General features: G+C 43.7%; 1 protein-coding gene across 2 annotated transcripts in view; it reads right to left on the minus strand.

Annotated features, from left to right (window-relative positions):
• OPHN1 (oligophrenin 1) overlaps nt 1–16,409 on the minus strand; it is a 355,691-nt gene that overhangs the window by 82,081 nt on the left and 257,201 nt on the right. For both annotated transcript variants that reach the window (XM_075323980.1, XM_075323979.1), the window contains 4 exons: nt 15,896–15,970; nt 12,661–12,745; nt 11,947–12,005; nt 9,599–9,704 (listed from right to left, as the gene is read on the minus strand). In XM_075323980.1, coding sequence (XP_075180095.1) covers nt 9,599–9,704; nt 11,947–12,005; nt 12,661–12,745; nt 15,896–15,970 — 325 coding nt within the window. The remainder of the gene's footprint in view (nt 1–9,598; nt 9,705–11,946; nt 12,006–12,660; nt 12,746–15,895; nt 15,971–16,409) is intronic.

Here is a 16,409-nt window from a genome sequence, read left to right on the forward strand (position 1 = left end):
GTTTATATGAATATTGTCCTTCAATTTCAGAAGTTCTTCCACTCTGTCCTGATAAGAATCCAATAAAGCTGGACAAAATTGAATGGGCTAGATAAATGGATTTTTTATATTCCTCATTTCATCCAGTTTATATTCCCAATCATGTGAATCCATTTCTAATAATTGTAAATCATAAAGACACTTATGTTCCACAAAGGTGTTAAATTTATGAATGACATTAGATGTAGCTTCATTCAAAGTATTTGTAGGTAATCAGATTCTGAGGCTGCCAGCCACACAGGTACCTCTCTTTAGGCTATGTGTCCACGTTGCTTTTTACCTGTTTTACACCTGCTTTTTTGCTGCTTTTTCAACTGCAGCGTTTAATGCCAAAATGGATGTGTTCTGCTTTTCAAGCATAGTCTATGGGAATTTGGGTTTCTTGTCCGAACTATGCTGTTCAAAATGCTGCCTTTTTGTGGCAGAAATTTGGGCAAAAACTCTGCTTTGCAGTTCAAAATGCATATGGCAAAAACAATTGACATGTTGCTTCTTTGAAAAGCAGAGTTTTTGCCCAAATTTCTGCCACAAAAAGGCAGCATTTTGAACAGCATAGTGTGCACAAGAAACCCAAATTCCCATAGACTTTGCTTGAAAAGCAGAACACATCCATTTTGGCATTAAACAGCGCAGAAGAAAAAGCAGGTAAAAAGCAGGTAAAAAGCAACGTGGACACGTAGCCTAACTCTCTGCCTTTATAGTATAGCAGTCTTAAGCTTTGCACTATTTCTAATTATCCTTCTTTCCTCCATAGGTGTCTGTTCACCTATTTCACTGTCACCTGTACCAGATACCCGCATGGTATGTTTTTACCAGTTCCCTCCTCTGCAGTCTCTCATTCTATTGATATTTTATAGCTGTTTTGCCTTCCCAAGTTAGGGTACCGTCACACTTTAGCGACGCAGCAGCGATCCCACCAGCGATCTGACCTGGTCAGGATCGCTGCTGCGTCGCTACATGGTCGCTGGTGAGCTGTCAAACAGGCAGATCTCACCAGCGACCAGTGACCAGCCCCCAGCCAGCAGCGACGTGCAAGCGACGCTGCGCTTGCACGGAGCCGGCGTCTGGAAGCTGCGGACACTGGTAACTAAGGTAAACATCGAGCATGGTTACCCGATGTTTACCTTAGTTACCAGCTCACACCGCTTAACTTAGCGTGTGCAGGGAGCAGGAGCCGGCACTGGCAGCGTGAGAGCTGCGGAGGCTGGTAACGAAAGTAAATATCGGGTAACCACCTTGGTTACCCGATGTTTACCTTGGTTACAGCTTACCGCAGGCTGTCAGACGCCGGCTCCTGCTCCCTGCACATTCAGGATTGTTGCTCTCTCGCTGTCACACGCTGTCAAGGAGAGCAACAATAAAAAAACTAACCAGCACTGTGCGTAACGAGCAGCGATCTCACAGCAGGGGCCAGATCGCTGGTCAGTGTCACACACAGCGAGATCGCTAATGAGGTCACAAAAAACGTGACTCAGCAGCGATCTCAGTAGCGATCTCGCTGTGTGTGAAGTACCTCTTACTTACAGCGTCAACATGTGCAGTTTACTGGACTTTAATCATGTTGACATAACTAATGCATTTTCTGCTTGCAGAGACACACAGATTGCCCTCTCTCCTCATTCTATGATATCTAATACAACCATTTAATTATTTTCTTTGTAACATGTTTTTTCCATGGTGCTATTTGCACATGTATGTTTATTTTTTTACATTTTGTATTTTGTGCACTACTATATGTATAGACACTTTTTTTCTGCTTTTGTTACCAGGCCAAACCCAGATGAAGGCTCCTAAAAGAACCAAAACTTTGGTTCGGGGCACTGGGTTATCTGTTTTTGCAGAATAAATAAAATGTAATAGCATTATTACATCTATTGCATAATTGTACATTCGTTGTGCCAGAGCTATTCTCTATATTTAACACAATATGGGTGTAATTTACTGAAAAACAACACACCCACAGATATGCATAGTATTCAGGCAGCGAAAAGCCACTCAGTTGACGAGCCATGAATACCTGAGAGGTGGAGGTGTCATCTCGGGTCCTGTGATGGACACACACTCTCACACACTCTCCTTTCCATTCACATACATGGGTCTGGATTCCGGATCGGATCCGAATTTCTTTTCCAACCCACGACGGATCCGCCGGACCCGGATTATTAGAAGTCCGCTCAATTCTACTGAGGAGTCCACACTTGCATAAAAGGTATATGGAAATAACAAACCTACTGGTGACTATGACAAACTGTACTGTACTCATGTAGAAAAATATATATTTAAACTCCCATTATACTTTGTTTGGTGTGGGGTGTTGAAGTAAAGGTACATGCGCATGTTGCAGTTTTGTTGTCACAAAAAAACTGGACCTTTCAGACATCAAATCTACATCAAATCTGCAGCAAAACTGCACTTTGTCCCAGAGAGCCTGGCTTTCAAAAAGAAAACTAAAAAACCAAACAAAACAAAAAAAACCCCAAAACAAACGCTTATGATGATGCTGCATTGTGGTGCGTTTTGGGTGCATTTTTGTCAATTCTGATACAGTTTTTTTGTGAAAAATAGTGATAGATGGACTGGACTGTAAAGTCCAACCCCTGCGTGTTCAAAGGCACCTGGATTTGGCGCTCGAGAAATAAAATAAATAAAAAATAAATAATAAAGGGAGTGTGCTATACTTACCTCTCAGGTGTGGCTTTAACTGCTCCCAAAGCCGCTCATGCTTCTTCCAGGGCCGCTCATGCATATTCACTGCTTCCCCCGCTCACAGGTGTCTGTGATTGCTTGCAGTCAGACAGCGCCCCCAGTCTGTGTGACAGCCTGTCTGATGCTTCCAGTCACAGACCCGGTGGGGTAAAGTAAAAATAAATAAAAAATTGGCGTAAGGTCCGACTAAATTATGATACCCAGCATAGATAAAGCATATAGCTACAGGCTGCAGGCTGCAGCCCCCAGCCGTGCGTTTATCTTGACTGTGTATCAAGCTAAGATGAACCACATGCGCCTTTTTTTTTTTTTTCAAAGTAAAATAAATTATTTTAAAAACGAGCGATCACACCCAATTTTGATACCCAGCCATGATAAAGCCCGACCGCTGGGGGTGGTGTTCTCAGGCTGGGGAAACCTATGGTCTCTGGTTATACACCTTCTCCTCTGTAGTGATTACATGCCTGGTCTCTGGTCATATACCTTCCTCTCCTCTATAGTGATTACATGCTGGTCTCTGGTCATACATCTTCCTCTCCTCTATAGTGATTACATGCCAATCTCTGGTCATACATCTTCCTCTCCTCTATAGTGATTACATGCCGGTCTCTAGTCATACACCTTCCTCTCCTCTATAGTGATTACATGCCAATCTCTGGTCATACATCTTCCTCTCCTCTATAGTGATTACATGCCGGTCTCTGGTCATACACCTTCCTCTCCTCTGTAGTGATTACATGCCGGTCTCTGGTCATACATCTTCCTCTCCTCTATAGTGATTACATGCCGGTCTCTGGTCATATACCTTCCTCTCCTCTAGAGTGATTACATGCCGGTCTCTGGTCATACATCTTCCTCTCCTCTATAGTGATTACATGCATGTCTCTAGTCATATACCTTCCTCTCCTCTATAGTGATTACATGCCGGTCTCTGGTCATATACCTTCCTCTCCTCTATAGTGATTACATGCCGGTCTCTGGTCATATACCTTCCTCTCCTCTATAATGATTACATGCCAATCTCTGGTCATATACCTTCCTCTCCTCTATAGTGATTACATGCTGGTCTCTAGTCATATACCTTCCTCTCCTCTATAGTGATTACATGCCGGTCTCTGGTCATACACCGTCCTCTCCTCTATAGTGATTACATGCTGGTCTCTAGTCATACACCTTCCTCTCCTCTATAGTGATTACATGCCGGTCTCTGGTCATACACCTTCCTCTCCTGTATAGTGATTACATCCCGGTCTCTGGTCATATACCTTCTTCTCATCTATAATGATTACATGCCGGTCTCTGGTCAGACACCTTCCTCTCCTCTATAGTGATTACATGCCGGTCTCTGGTCATACACCTTCCTCTCCTCTATAATGATTACATTTCAATCTCTGGTCATACACCTTCCTCTCCTCTATTGTGATTACATGCTGGTTTCTAGTCATACACCTTCCTCTCCTCTATAGTGATTACATACTGGTCTCTAGTCATACACTTTCCTTTCCTCTATAATGATTACATGCCGGTCTCTGGTCATACACCTTCCTCTCCTCTATTGTGATTACATGCTGGTTTCTAGTCATACACCTTCCTCTCCTCTATAATGATTACATGCCGGTCTCTGGTCATACACCTTCCTCTCCTCTATAATGATTACATGCCAATCTCTGGTCAAACACCTTCCTCTCCTCTATAGTGATTACATGCTGGTCTCTGGTCATACATCTTCCTCTCCTCTATAGTGATTACATGCCAATCTCTGGTCAAACACCTTCCTCTCCTCTATAGTGATTAGATGCTGGTCTCTGGTCATATACCTTCCTCTCCTCTAGAGTGATTACATGCCAATCTCTGGTCAAACACCTTCCTCTCCTCTATAGTGATTACATGCCAATCTCTGGTCATATACCTTCCTCTCCTCTTTAGTGATTACATGCCGGTCTCTGGTCATATACCTTCCTCTCCTCTATAGTGATTACATGCCGGTCTCTGGTCATATACCTTCCTCTCCTCTATAGTGATTACATGACGGTCTCTAGTCATACACCTTCCTCTCCTCTATAGTGATTACATGCTGGTCTCTGGTCATACACCTTCCTCTCCTCTATAGTGATTACATGCATGTCTCTAGTCATATACCTTCCTCTCCTCTATAGTGATTACATGCCAATCTGTGGTCATACATCTTCCTCTCCTCTATAGTGATTACATGCCGGTCTCTGGTCATACATCTTCCTCTCCTCTATAGTGATTACATGCATGTCTCTAGTCATATACCTTCCTCTCCTCTATAGTGATTACATGCCGGTCTCTGGTCATACACCTTCCTCTCCTCTATAGTGATTACATGCCGGTCTCTAGTCATACACTTTCCTTTCCTCTATAATGATTACATGCCGGTCTCTGGTCATACACCTTCCTCTCCTCTATTGTGATTACATGCTGGTCTCTGGTCATATACCTTCCTCTCCTCTATAATGATTACATGCCGGTCTCTGGACATACACCTTCCTCTCCTCTATAATGATTACATGCCGGTCTCTAGTCATACACCTTCTTCTCCTCTATAGTGATTACATGCCTGGTCTCTGGTCATATACCTTCCTCTCCTCTATAGTGATTACATGCCGGTCTCTGGTCATACACCTTCCTCTCCTCTATAGTGATTACATGCATGTCTCTAGTCATATACCTTCCTCTCCTCTATAGTGATTACATGCCGGTCTCTGGTCATATACCTTCCTCTCCTCTATAGTGATTACATGCCGGTCTCTGGTCATATACCTTCCTCTCCTCTATAGTGATTACATGCCGGTCTCTGGTCATATACCTTCCTCTCCTCTATAGTGATTACATGCCAATCTCTGGTCAAACACCTTCCTCTCCTCTATAGTGATTACATGCCAATCTCTGGTCAAACACCTTCCTCTCCTCTATAGTGATTACATGCTGGTCTCTGGTCATATACCTTCCTCTCCTCTATAATGATTACATGCCGGTCTCTGGACATATACCTTCCTCTCCTCTGTAGTGATTACATGCCGGTCTCTGGTCATACATCTTCCTCTCCTCTATAGTGATTACATGCCAATCTCTGGTCAAACACCTTCCTCTCCTCTATAGTGATTACATGCATGTCTCTAGTCATATACCTTCCTCTCCTCTATAGTGATTACATGCCGGTCTCTGGTCATATACCTTCCTCTCCCCTATAGTGATTACATGCCGGTCTCTGGACATACACCTTCCTCTCCTCTATAGTGATTACATGCCGGTCTCTGGTCATATACCTTCCTCTCCTCTATAGTGATTACATGCCGGTCTCTGGTCATACACCTTCCTCTCCTCTATAGTGATTACATGCCGGTCTCTAGTCATACACCTTCCTCTCCTCTACAATGATTACATGCCAATCTCTGGTCATATACCTTCCTCTCCTCTATAGTGATTACATGCCGGTCTCTAGTCATACACCTTCCTCTCCTCTATAGTGAATACATGCCGGTCTCTGGTCATATACCTTCCTCTCCTCTATAGTGATTACATGCCGGTCTCTGGTCATACACCTTCCTCTCCTCTATAGTGATTACATGCTGGTCTCTAGTCATATACCTTCTTCTCATCTATAATGATTACATCCTGGTCTCTAGTCATATACCTTCCTCTCCTCTGTAGTGATTACATGCCGGTCTCTGGTCATACACTTTCCTCTCCTCTATAATGATTACATGCCGGTCTCTGGTCAGACACCTTCCTCTCCTCTATTGTGATTACATGCCGGTCTCTGGTCAGACACCTTCCTCTCCTCTATAGTGATTAGATGCTGCTGGTCTCTAGTCATACACCTTCCTCTCCTCTATAGTGATTACATGCCGGTCTCTGGTCATACACCTTCCTCTCCTCTATAGTGATTACATGCCGGTCTCTAGTCATACACCTTCCTCTCCTCTACAATGATTACATGCCAATCTCTGGTCATATACCTTCCTCTCCTCTATAGTGATTACATGCCGGTCTCTAGTCATACACCTTCCTCTCCTCTATAGTGAATACATGCCGGTCTCTGGTCATATACCTTCCTCTCCTCTATAGTGATTACATGCCGGTCTCTGGTCATATACCTTCCTCTCCTCTGTAGTGATTACATGCTGGTCTCTAGTCATACACCTTCCTCTCCTCTATAATGATTACATGCCGGTCTCTGGTCATACACTTTCCTCTCCTCTATAATGATTACATGCCGGTCTCTGGTCAGACACCTTCCTCTCCTCTATTGTGATTACATGCCGGTCTCTGGTCAGACACCTTCCTCTCCTCTATAGTGATTAGATGCTGCTGGTCTCTAGTCATACACCTTCCTCTCCTCTATAGTGATTACATGCCGGTCTCTGGTCATACACTTTCCTCTCCTCTATAATGATTACATGCCGGTCTCTGGTCATATACCTTCCTCTCCTCTATAATGATTACATGCCGGTCTCTGGTCATACACCTTCCTCTCCTCTATAGTGATTACATGCCGGTCTCTGGTCATACACCTTCCTCTCCTCTGTAGTGATTACATGCCGGTCTCTGGTCATACACCTTCCTCTCCTCTATAGTGATTACATGCCGGTCTCTGGTCATACACCTTCCTCTCCTCTATTGTGATTACATGCTGGTTTCTAGTCATACACCTTCCTCTCCTCTATAGTGATTACATACTGGTTTCTAGTCATACACTTTCCTTTCCTCTATAATGATTACATGCCGGTCTCTGGTCATACACCTTCCTCTCCTCTATTGTGATTACATGCTGGTTTCTAGTCATACACCTTCCTCTCCTCTATAATGATTACATGCCGGTCTCTGGTCATACACCTCCCTCTCCTCTATTGTGATTACATGCTGGTTTCTAGTTATACACCTTCCTCTCCTCTATAATGATTACATGCCGGTCTCTGGACATACACCTTCCTCTCCTCTATAGGGATTACATGCCGGTCTCTGGACATACACCTTCCTCTCCTCTTTAGTGATTACATGCCGGTCTCTGGTCATATACCTTCCTCTCCTCTTTAGTGATTACATGCCGGTCTCTGGTCATATACCTTCCTCTCCTCTTTAGTGATTACATGCCGGTCTCTAGTCATATACCTTCCTCTCCTCTATAGTGATTACATGCCGGTCTCTGATCATATACCTTCTTCTCATCTATAATGATTACATGCCGGTCTCTGGTCATACACTTTCCTCTCCTCTATAGTGATTACATGCCGGTCTCTGGTCAGACACCTTCCTCTCCTCTATAGTGATTACATGCCGGTCTCTGGTCAGACACCTTCCTCTCCTCTATAGTGATTAGATGCTGGTCTCTAGTCATACACCTTCCTCTCCTCTATAGTGATTACATGCCGGTCTCTGGTCATACATCTTCCTCTCCTCTATAGTGATTACATGCCGGTCTCTGGTCATACACCTTCCTCTCCTCTGTAGTGATTACATGCCGGTCTCTGGTCATACACCTTCCTCTCCTCTATAGTGATTACATGCCGGTCTCTGGTCATATACCTTCCTCTCCTCTATTGTGATTACATGCTGGTTTCTAGTTATACACCTTCCTCTCCTCTATAGTGATTACATGCCAATCTCTGGTCAAACACCTTCCTCTCCTCTATAGTGATTAGATGCTGGTCTCTGGTCATACATCTTCCTCTCCTCTAGAGTGATTACATGCCAATCTCTGGTCAAACACCTTCCTCTCCTCTATAGTGATTACATGCCAATCTCTGGTCATATACCTTCCTCTCCTCTATAGTGATTACATGCCGGTCTCTGGTCATATACCTTCCTCTCCTCTTTAGTGATTACATGCCGGTCTCTGGTCATACATCTTCCTCTCCTCTATAGTGATTACATGCCGGTCTCTGGTCATATACCTTTCTCTCCTCTATAGTGATTACATGCCGGTCTCTGGTCATACATCTTCCTCTCCTCTATAATGATTACATGCCGGTCTCTGGTCATACACCTTCCTCTCCTCTATAATTATTACATGCCGGTCTCTGGTCATATACCTTCCTCTCCTCTATAGTGATTACATGCCGGTCTCTGGTCATACACCTTCCTCTCCTCTATAGTGATTACATGCCGGTCTCTGGTCATACCCCTTCCTCTCCTCTATAGTGATTAGATGCCGGTCTCTAGTCATACACCTTCCTCTCCTCTATAATGATTACATGCCGGTCTCTGGTCATACACCTTCCTCTCTATAATGATTACATGCCGGTCTCTGGTCATACACCTTCCTCTCTATAATGATTACATGCCGGTCTCTGGTCATACACCTTCCTCTCCTCTATAATGATTACATGCCGGTCTCTGGTCATACACCTTCCTCTCCTCTATAATGATTACATGCCGGTCTCTGGTCATACACCTTCCTCTCCTCTATAATGATTACATGCCGGTCTCTGGTCATACACCTTCCTCTCCTCTGTAGTGATTACATGCCGGTCTCTGGACATATACCTTCCTCTCCTCTGTAGTGATTACATGCCGGTCTTTGGTCATATACCTTCCTCTCTTCTATAGTGATTACATGCCGGTCTCTGGACATATACCTTCCTCTCCTCTGTAGTGATTACATGCCGGTCTCTGGACATATACCTTCCTCTCCTCTATAGTGATTACATGCCGGTCTCTGGACATATACCTTCCTCTCCTCTGTAGTGATTACATGCCGGTCTTTGGTCATATACCTTCCTCTCTTCTATAGTGATTACATGCCGGTCTCTGGACATATACCTTCCTCTCCTCTGTAGTGATTACATGCCGGTCTTTGGTCATATACCTTCCTCTCTTCTGTGCTTACCTGGATAGGTGCCGTACAATAAGTTCCAGCATTTCCCGGTGATTGTCTGGCAGTCTATACACCAAGCAGTGAATAGCTCCCAGTCTGTAATCCAAGTTCTCAGATTCTGTTTGATGAAGGAATTATGCATTTTTAGCACAAGATGTCTGAAAATATCTTCAGTTATGAATGTTAAATAGTAAATAATAAACACTAAAACATCTGTTTTGTATTTATCTGTCTTGTAAATTTTCCAGATGTCATAATACCCACTGCATGTGTTATTAAATAGATATCCAAGACCTGATTATCCGGTGTACTAATTTGGAAAATCCAGATCAGAATGGATATATACAGTACATAACAAAAGAGAGTACACCACTCACATTTTATAAATATTTTATTACATCTTTTCATGGGACACCACTGAAGATATGACACTTTGATACAATGTTTAGTGGTCAGTGTACATCTTGTGTAACAGTGTAAATTTGGTGCCCTCTAAATAATACACAGCCTTAATGTCTAAACCACTGGCAACAAATGGGAGTACACCCCTAAGTAAAAATACTGGGCCCAAAGTGTCAATATTTTGTGTGGCCACCATTATGTTCTAGCACTGCTTTAGCTCTGTTGGGCATGGAGTTCACTAGAGGTTCACGGGAGCCACTGGAATCTTCTTCCATGACTACATCACGGAGCTGGTGGATGTTAGGGAAATTGCGCTCATCCACTTTCCATTTGAGGAGGCCCCAAAAATGCTCAATAGGGTTTTTAGGTCTGGAGACATGCTTGCATAGTCCAGCATCTTTACCCTTAGTTTCACTAGCAAGACAGTGGTCATCTAGTAGGTGTGTTTGTCATTGTTATGTTGAAATACTGCTCTGCAGCCCAGTTACCGAAGGGAAGGGATCATGCTCTATTTCAGTATGTCACAGTACATCTTAGCAATCATGGTTCCCTCAATGAACTTAAGCTCCCCACAGATGGCAGCACACATGCAGCCTCAAACCATGACATTGTCACCACCATGCTTGACTGAAGGCAAAACACACTTTGCTTTCTACTCCTCCTTGTTGCTGCTACACGTGTGACACCATTTGAACCAAATAGGTTTATCTTGGTCTAAGCAGACCACAGGACATGGTTCCTGTGATCCATGTACTTAGTCTGCTTGTCTTTAGCAAACTGTTTGCGTGTTTTCTTGTGCATCATCTTTAGAGGCTTCCTTCTGGGATCACAGCCATGCAGACCAATTTGATGCAGTTTGTGGTGTATAGTCTGAGCACTGACCGGTTTATTCCTTCCTCCCCACACCCCTATAACCTCTGCAGCAATACTGGCAGCACTCAAGTCTATTTTGGAAAGACATCCTCTGGATATGACACTGAGCACATGCACTCCACTTCTTTGGTGGACCAAGGTGAGGCCTGTTCTGAATGGAACCTGTCTTGTTAAAACGCTGTATGGTCTTGGCCACTGTGCTGCAGCTCAGTTCAAGGGTGTTGGCAATCTTCTTATAGCCTAGGCCATCTTTATGTAGAGCAACAATTCTTCTTTTTTACAGATCCTCAGCGCATTCTTTGCCATGAGATGCAATGTTGAAGGGATGGACTCCCTTTTGTGATATTCTGTAATGCTTTTGGAATTTCTGCCCATATAGCCTGACTGACAGCCCCTCAATGTCCTTTATGCTGGAATCTCACACTGCTTATTACAAGCTGTCCAGTCAGGCGCGCTGAGTGGTGACTGAATTCACTTGTACTCATGAGTTCCCGCTATTCTTTAACTGGAGTTTGCTCATTTTGTTCTCAGGATAATACAGTAATTTAGCACAGAAGTTCAAGTGTATTCAGTCTTCACCAATCCAGCTGACAGCCTGTACTGAGCAGTGTGAGTGACATCTCATCAGATAAGCAGTCAGATTAAGTCCGCAGAAATCGAATGTAAACATTGACAAAAATATAACCATTCTGATCTGGGCTTTTACAGAAAGTGCCACAGTCTTGTCAGGTCTAAGACATCTATTTAATAAAGTATGTAGCTTTTTTTGTGAGATTCAGCATCAGTTTTGCATTAATTACATTTTAATGAAGTCATTATCTTCATCTCACTGTTTCATGATGACAATGTTAGATCTCTGGCAGATGTTGGGTGTATATCTACTAATGTACAATGAGCCACTCACCATTGTATGCTATGTGCACTTGTAAGAAGTAACATTATTAGGCGCAATGAGAGCGTACAATATTTAGGTTGAATGTACATATGCCTTGTCTAAAGTATATATTAAAATATGCATGAAAGCAACTGACAGCTCATTCACCAACAAACTAATTACTAGTTACTCTGATAAAACAAGCTCTTACTTGCAGCAGATACAAGTTCCCGATGCAGCCTGTATGTCATCACTGGCTCAGATAGATTCCTGCAACAGAGAAAGAGTCTTAAATCAAACCTATGGCTGGATGCTACTCCACATCACGAGTACTTTATACTTTGTGCATGAAATTATCCTTTCTACTTTATAATGTCATTGAGTCTGAATCCTAAGAGCAGGTGTCACAATTAGTCACAAGATATTTGCTGCCCGAATCACCGTCTGTATGGAACTGTATGATACATCCATCAAAACTGCCTCCCAAGCCGCCCCTCATCCCTGAAGCCCACCTCACAGGATACAAATAGTGCTGCCACAAACAGGTAGCACATATTCACTCTCTGACGTACATGTACAGCCCTGTGAACAGGAGCCGGCTGTATATGGCTAATAAGCCTGGCTAATAAACCCCTTAGGTGCCATGGTCAGTAGCATCTGCAGCATGTGAGGGGTTAGAGGAGCAGGGACTGTGCTTGTGGTGTTGGGACACTGTCTCAATGGAGGGAGAGGGGAGTATTTGTGGCGATGCCCATTTGGCGGTAATAATTCAGATAGTTTGAGCAACATGAAAAAAAAATGGATTGCAATTGAACAACTTCTGCATTTTTATAGTTTAGGTGATTTCATTACCTGCCCAAAAATCCAGTTATTAAGTGTTAACTGAACCCTCCTTACTCTGGTGCACAGTGTTACTGATAGATACCTGAGGTAGAACTTTAAAGCACTGGTAATGGTTTTAATGTCCCAATCACTGGTCATGAAATCCACGTTTCCAGGACATTTGGGATCTAAACAAAAATAAAAAAAAGTTACATTTAGAAACTTCATTCCTGTAAGTAAATAAACTGTAGCCCATATACAGTCATAGACAAATCAATTCCTGGATCCCAATATCTGAAGACCTGGTGACAATGGGCACCATCTTTTGAATAAAGTCTTCATACAACAGGTTTCTACAGACAATATCACTCTTCACCGCTTGCTTCTTACAATGCACACCTTAGGCTAGGTTCACATTTCCGTTGTTTTGCATCAGTCACATGCGTTGCTTGACGCATGTGACTGATGCGTTGTAGAACGGATGACAAAGAACAGAATTCATTGTCGGACTCAGTTGTGTGCGGGGGGTGGAGCGTGAGGGGGGCGAAGCCGTGGCGCTGACGACATCAGTGCTGTGTGTGTGTGTCTGTCTGTCTGTCTGTGTGTATGTATGTATGTGTGTATGTGTATACACATGCGGAGTGCGGGAGGGGGCGGAGCCGAGCGGGGAAGTGTCGGCCTCCCTGCACACGTATCCAGTGTAAATATCGGGTAACTAACCAAAGCGCATTGCTTGGTAACCCGATGTGTATCCTGGTTACATGTGCAGGGAGCCAGAGAGAGCATGCGCAGCAAAATACTACGGATTGCGCTGATCAAAAAACGTTACATGCTGCGTTCCTTCCGCCCCGCGGTCAGTCGTTCCACGACTGATCAGTCGGGCGGAGGGTGCAACGTAGCATCATCAGTAACAATCCACCGCTCATACAAGTCTATGGGAACAACGGAATCCGCCATACGGATTCCGTTGTTTACCAGAGCAGCGGATTGTGACTGATACAATTTAACGGAAGTGTGAACCTAGCCTTATAGTGCATGGGATTCCTCTAGATCCAGACAGAATGAAGATCAGGTTAAATTGTCATGGCTGTTATCATTGAGTGATCAGCAAACAGCTGCTCGTTGGACCCCCACAGAACAACCACCCACCTTGTCTGGTGCCAATACTTTCTGGCTCTCTCCAGAACCAATATAACAGCACTGGGGCGCCAAATCAAGAATGAAACACTAACCCTTCCAAAACAAAGGGATTGACCATTTTTGCTCCTTTGTTTTTTTTAACTCCCCTTCGGACATAATTCACAACATTTTTTCCCATTCGGATAGCCGTATAAAGACTTGTGTTATGCAGGGAAAGTTGTAGTTTTGAACGACACCATCCATTTTACTATAGCATGTATTGAAATTTAGGGAAAAAAAGTTTCATGTAAAGTAAAATAGTGAACAAAAAAAAATGCAACGTTGCTTCAGATTATTTTTGAGTATTTTCAATGTTTTTTCAAATTCAGACATCAGTAGCTGCACATGGGCCCTTATTAGTCTGTGCGCCTGTGCATGGGCCCTTATTAGTCTGTGCGCCTGTGCATGGGTCCTTATTAGTCTGTCACCTGCGCATGGGCCCTTATTAGTCTGTGCGCCTGTGCATGGGCCCTTATTACTCTGTGCGCCTGTGCATGGACCCTTATTAGTCTGTGCACCTGTGCATGAGCTTTTATTGGTCTGTGCGCCTGTGCATAGGACCTTATTAGTCTGTGCATGGGCCTTTATTAGTCTGTGCAACTGTGCATGGGCCCTTATTAGTCTTATTCGCCTGTGCTCATGTCCAATTTTCCCCATGGACTTATAGGAAGGGTGTCGTAGTTTTTTATTTTTGTACTAATAATAGTGATTATGAAATCAAGTATTTTTAATACAAAATTAAAATCACTGCTTATTTAGTTTTTATTTAATTCTAATTTTACTGAAGACACTGGGCGCTGCCATCTTGGATTTGGTGTTTGTAACAACAGTTACTCACCTCATTTATGGCAGCCCCCTGGGCATAGACTCGGATAGTGGGGCTCCAACCCCATTTAGTAACATTAGAGAAGGCGTCTGCTGTGACCTGGACGCGCCCTCTGGGCTGCCTGCTGAGCCGTGTATCTAATCCTGTTCTGTGTGGTACCGTCTGCTGAGCTGTGTATCTAATCCTGTTCTGTGTGGTACCGTCTGCTGAGCTGTGTATCTAATCCTCTCCTGTGTGATACTGCCTGCTGAGCCGTGTATCTAATCCTCTCCTGTGTGATACTGCCTGCTGAGCAGTGTACTGCATAGTGATATATTGTAACTACAGCACGGAGGACAAGACTATTTTAGCTTAGATGCATCTCCGTCCATCAGCTTTAGATGCATCAATAATCCAAGCCTGCTCAGTAATGGAGCACAAGTCGTGAGGAAGAGGAGACATAATCGAAGAGAAGGAACTTTATTTCTTTTAACATCATATGATTTTTTTTATACTATGAGGTAAAGTTTTCCCTTGTATCTTGTCCAGCAATGAACACATTAGTGAGAGTTAGTTTCCTGCTGTTTGATAACACAGATAACACTGACCTTACAGTAACAGCCCATTAGCTGACTGTTACCAGTGATCCGCATGGAATAAAAATGCAAAAAAACACTTCCAAGCCGCTCTACATGGGGAATTTGTGACCTCACAGGTTTCCCAAGCACATCGCCCAGCAATTCTGCACAGCAGAGCACAGCATATGATGTGCATGTGGTTCTGGGGGTTCAGTGACAGGGAAGGGGTTCTTTTTGCCCCCTGTAACAGTACAGGATCTGGCAGGCAGTGTGACAGTGCCATTAGCGAGTTAATATGTATGTGTCAGGAGAGAAGGGGTTAAAGAGAAGAGATTGCACAGTAATTGTTCCCAGTTTTTCTGTTAGACCGTTTTGATAAATGAGGCTCTTCTTACAGTTTATATCGGGTCACATGACCAAGGAGCCATAACTGCTTGACTAAAAACACATGTTTTCTGCATCTTTAATATTTTTCAGGAGAAAGTGAAATATATTGGAAAGAAAATATAAATTCACAGCTGTACATTCTCTGATTTTATGTTGGAACATATTCTAAGCAGCCATGTGACTGGTGAAGGGGAAAACACGTGTCATTCCTTCTCTAAGCAGAAAAGTGCTCGGCCATTAATGCTTAGAGCAGAAGATACCACACTGGCCTTGATTTCTACTGCTATGAACTGTAAACTGTACTGGTCATGACTTGTCTCATCTAAGCAAATGCTGAAATTCATTAATATCAGAGTCTAATAGAGGAGGTGATGTCTGGAAGTTCTTACCAAAAAAAGCATTGAGGAGCTTCTGCACCTGGATGTTACTTCCCACTGTTCTGTATACACCTTCTGAAGAGATCCCTACAGGAGAGAAATAAGGATTAAAGTCATTGTGAGATTTACACCATACAGGAGCAGTTAGAATCAACAGAAATCGGTTAACTGTAATACAGGGATGTATACGGCTCAACCGACATCTAGGAAGAGTGGTCAGCAAGATGCTAAAGGCAGGATAGCAAAGTAGTCTAGGGGAGGGGACATTTCTCCTCCAGGATACTGCAGAACTGGCCTCAAAATGATCCCTGGAAAAGAGGTATGCAAATGAGCTAAATGCAGCCTCTCTAGTGTAACCTAAATGCAGCCTCCCCAGTGTCACCTGTATGCAGCCTCCCCAGTGCCACCTCAATGCAGCCTCCCCAGTGCCACCTGAATGCAGCCTCCCAGTTGCCTCTCGGACCCAGGCTCGCTGGTGGGTGGTTCGAGCGTCTCCGGACCCGGGGGCCCCGTGCTCCACTTCGAT

This window comes from Anomaloglossus baeobatrachus, chromosome 9, assembly GCF_048569485.1.
Source record: "Anomaloglossus baeobatrachus isolate aAnoBae1 chromosome 9, aAnoBae1.hap1, whole genome shotgun sequence".
NCBI classification, from domain to species: domain Eukaryota; kingdom Metazoa; phylum Chordata; class Amphibia; order Anura; family Aromobatidae; genus Anomaloglossus; species Anomaloglossus baeobatrachus.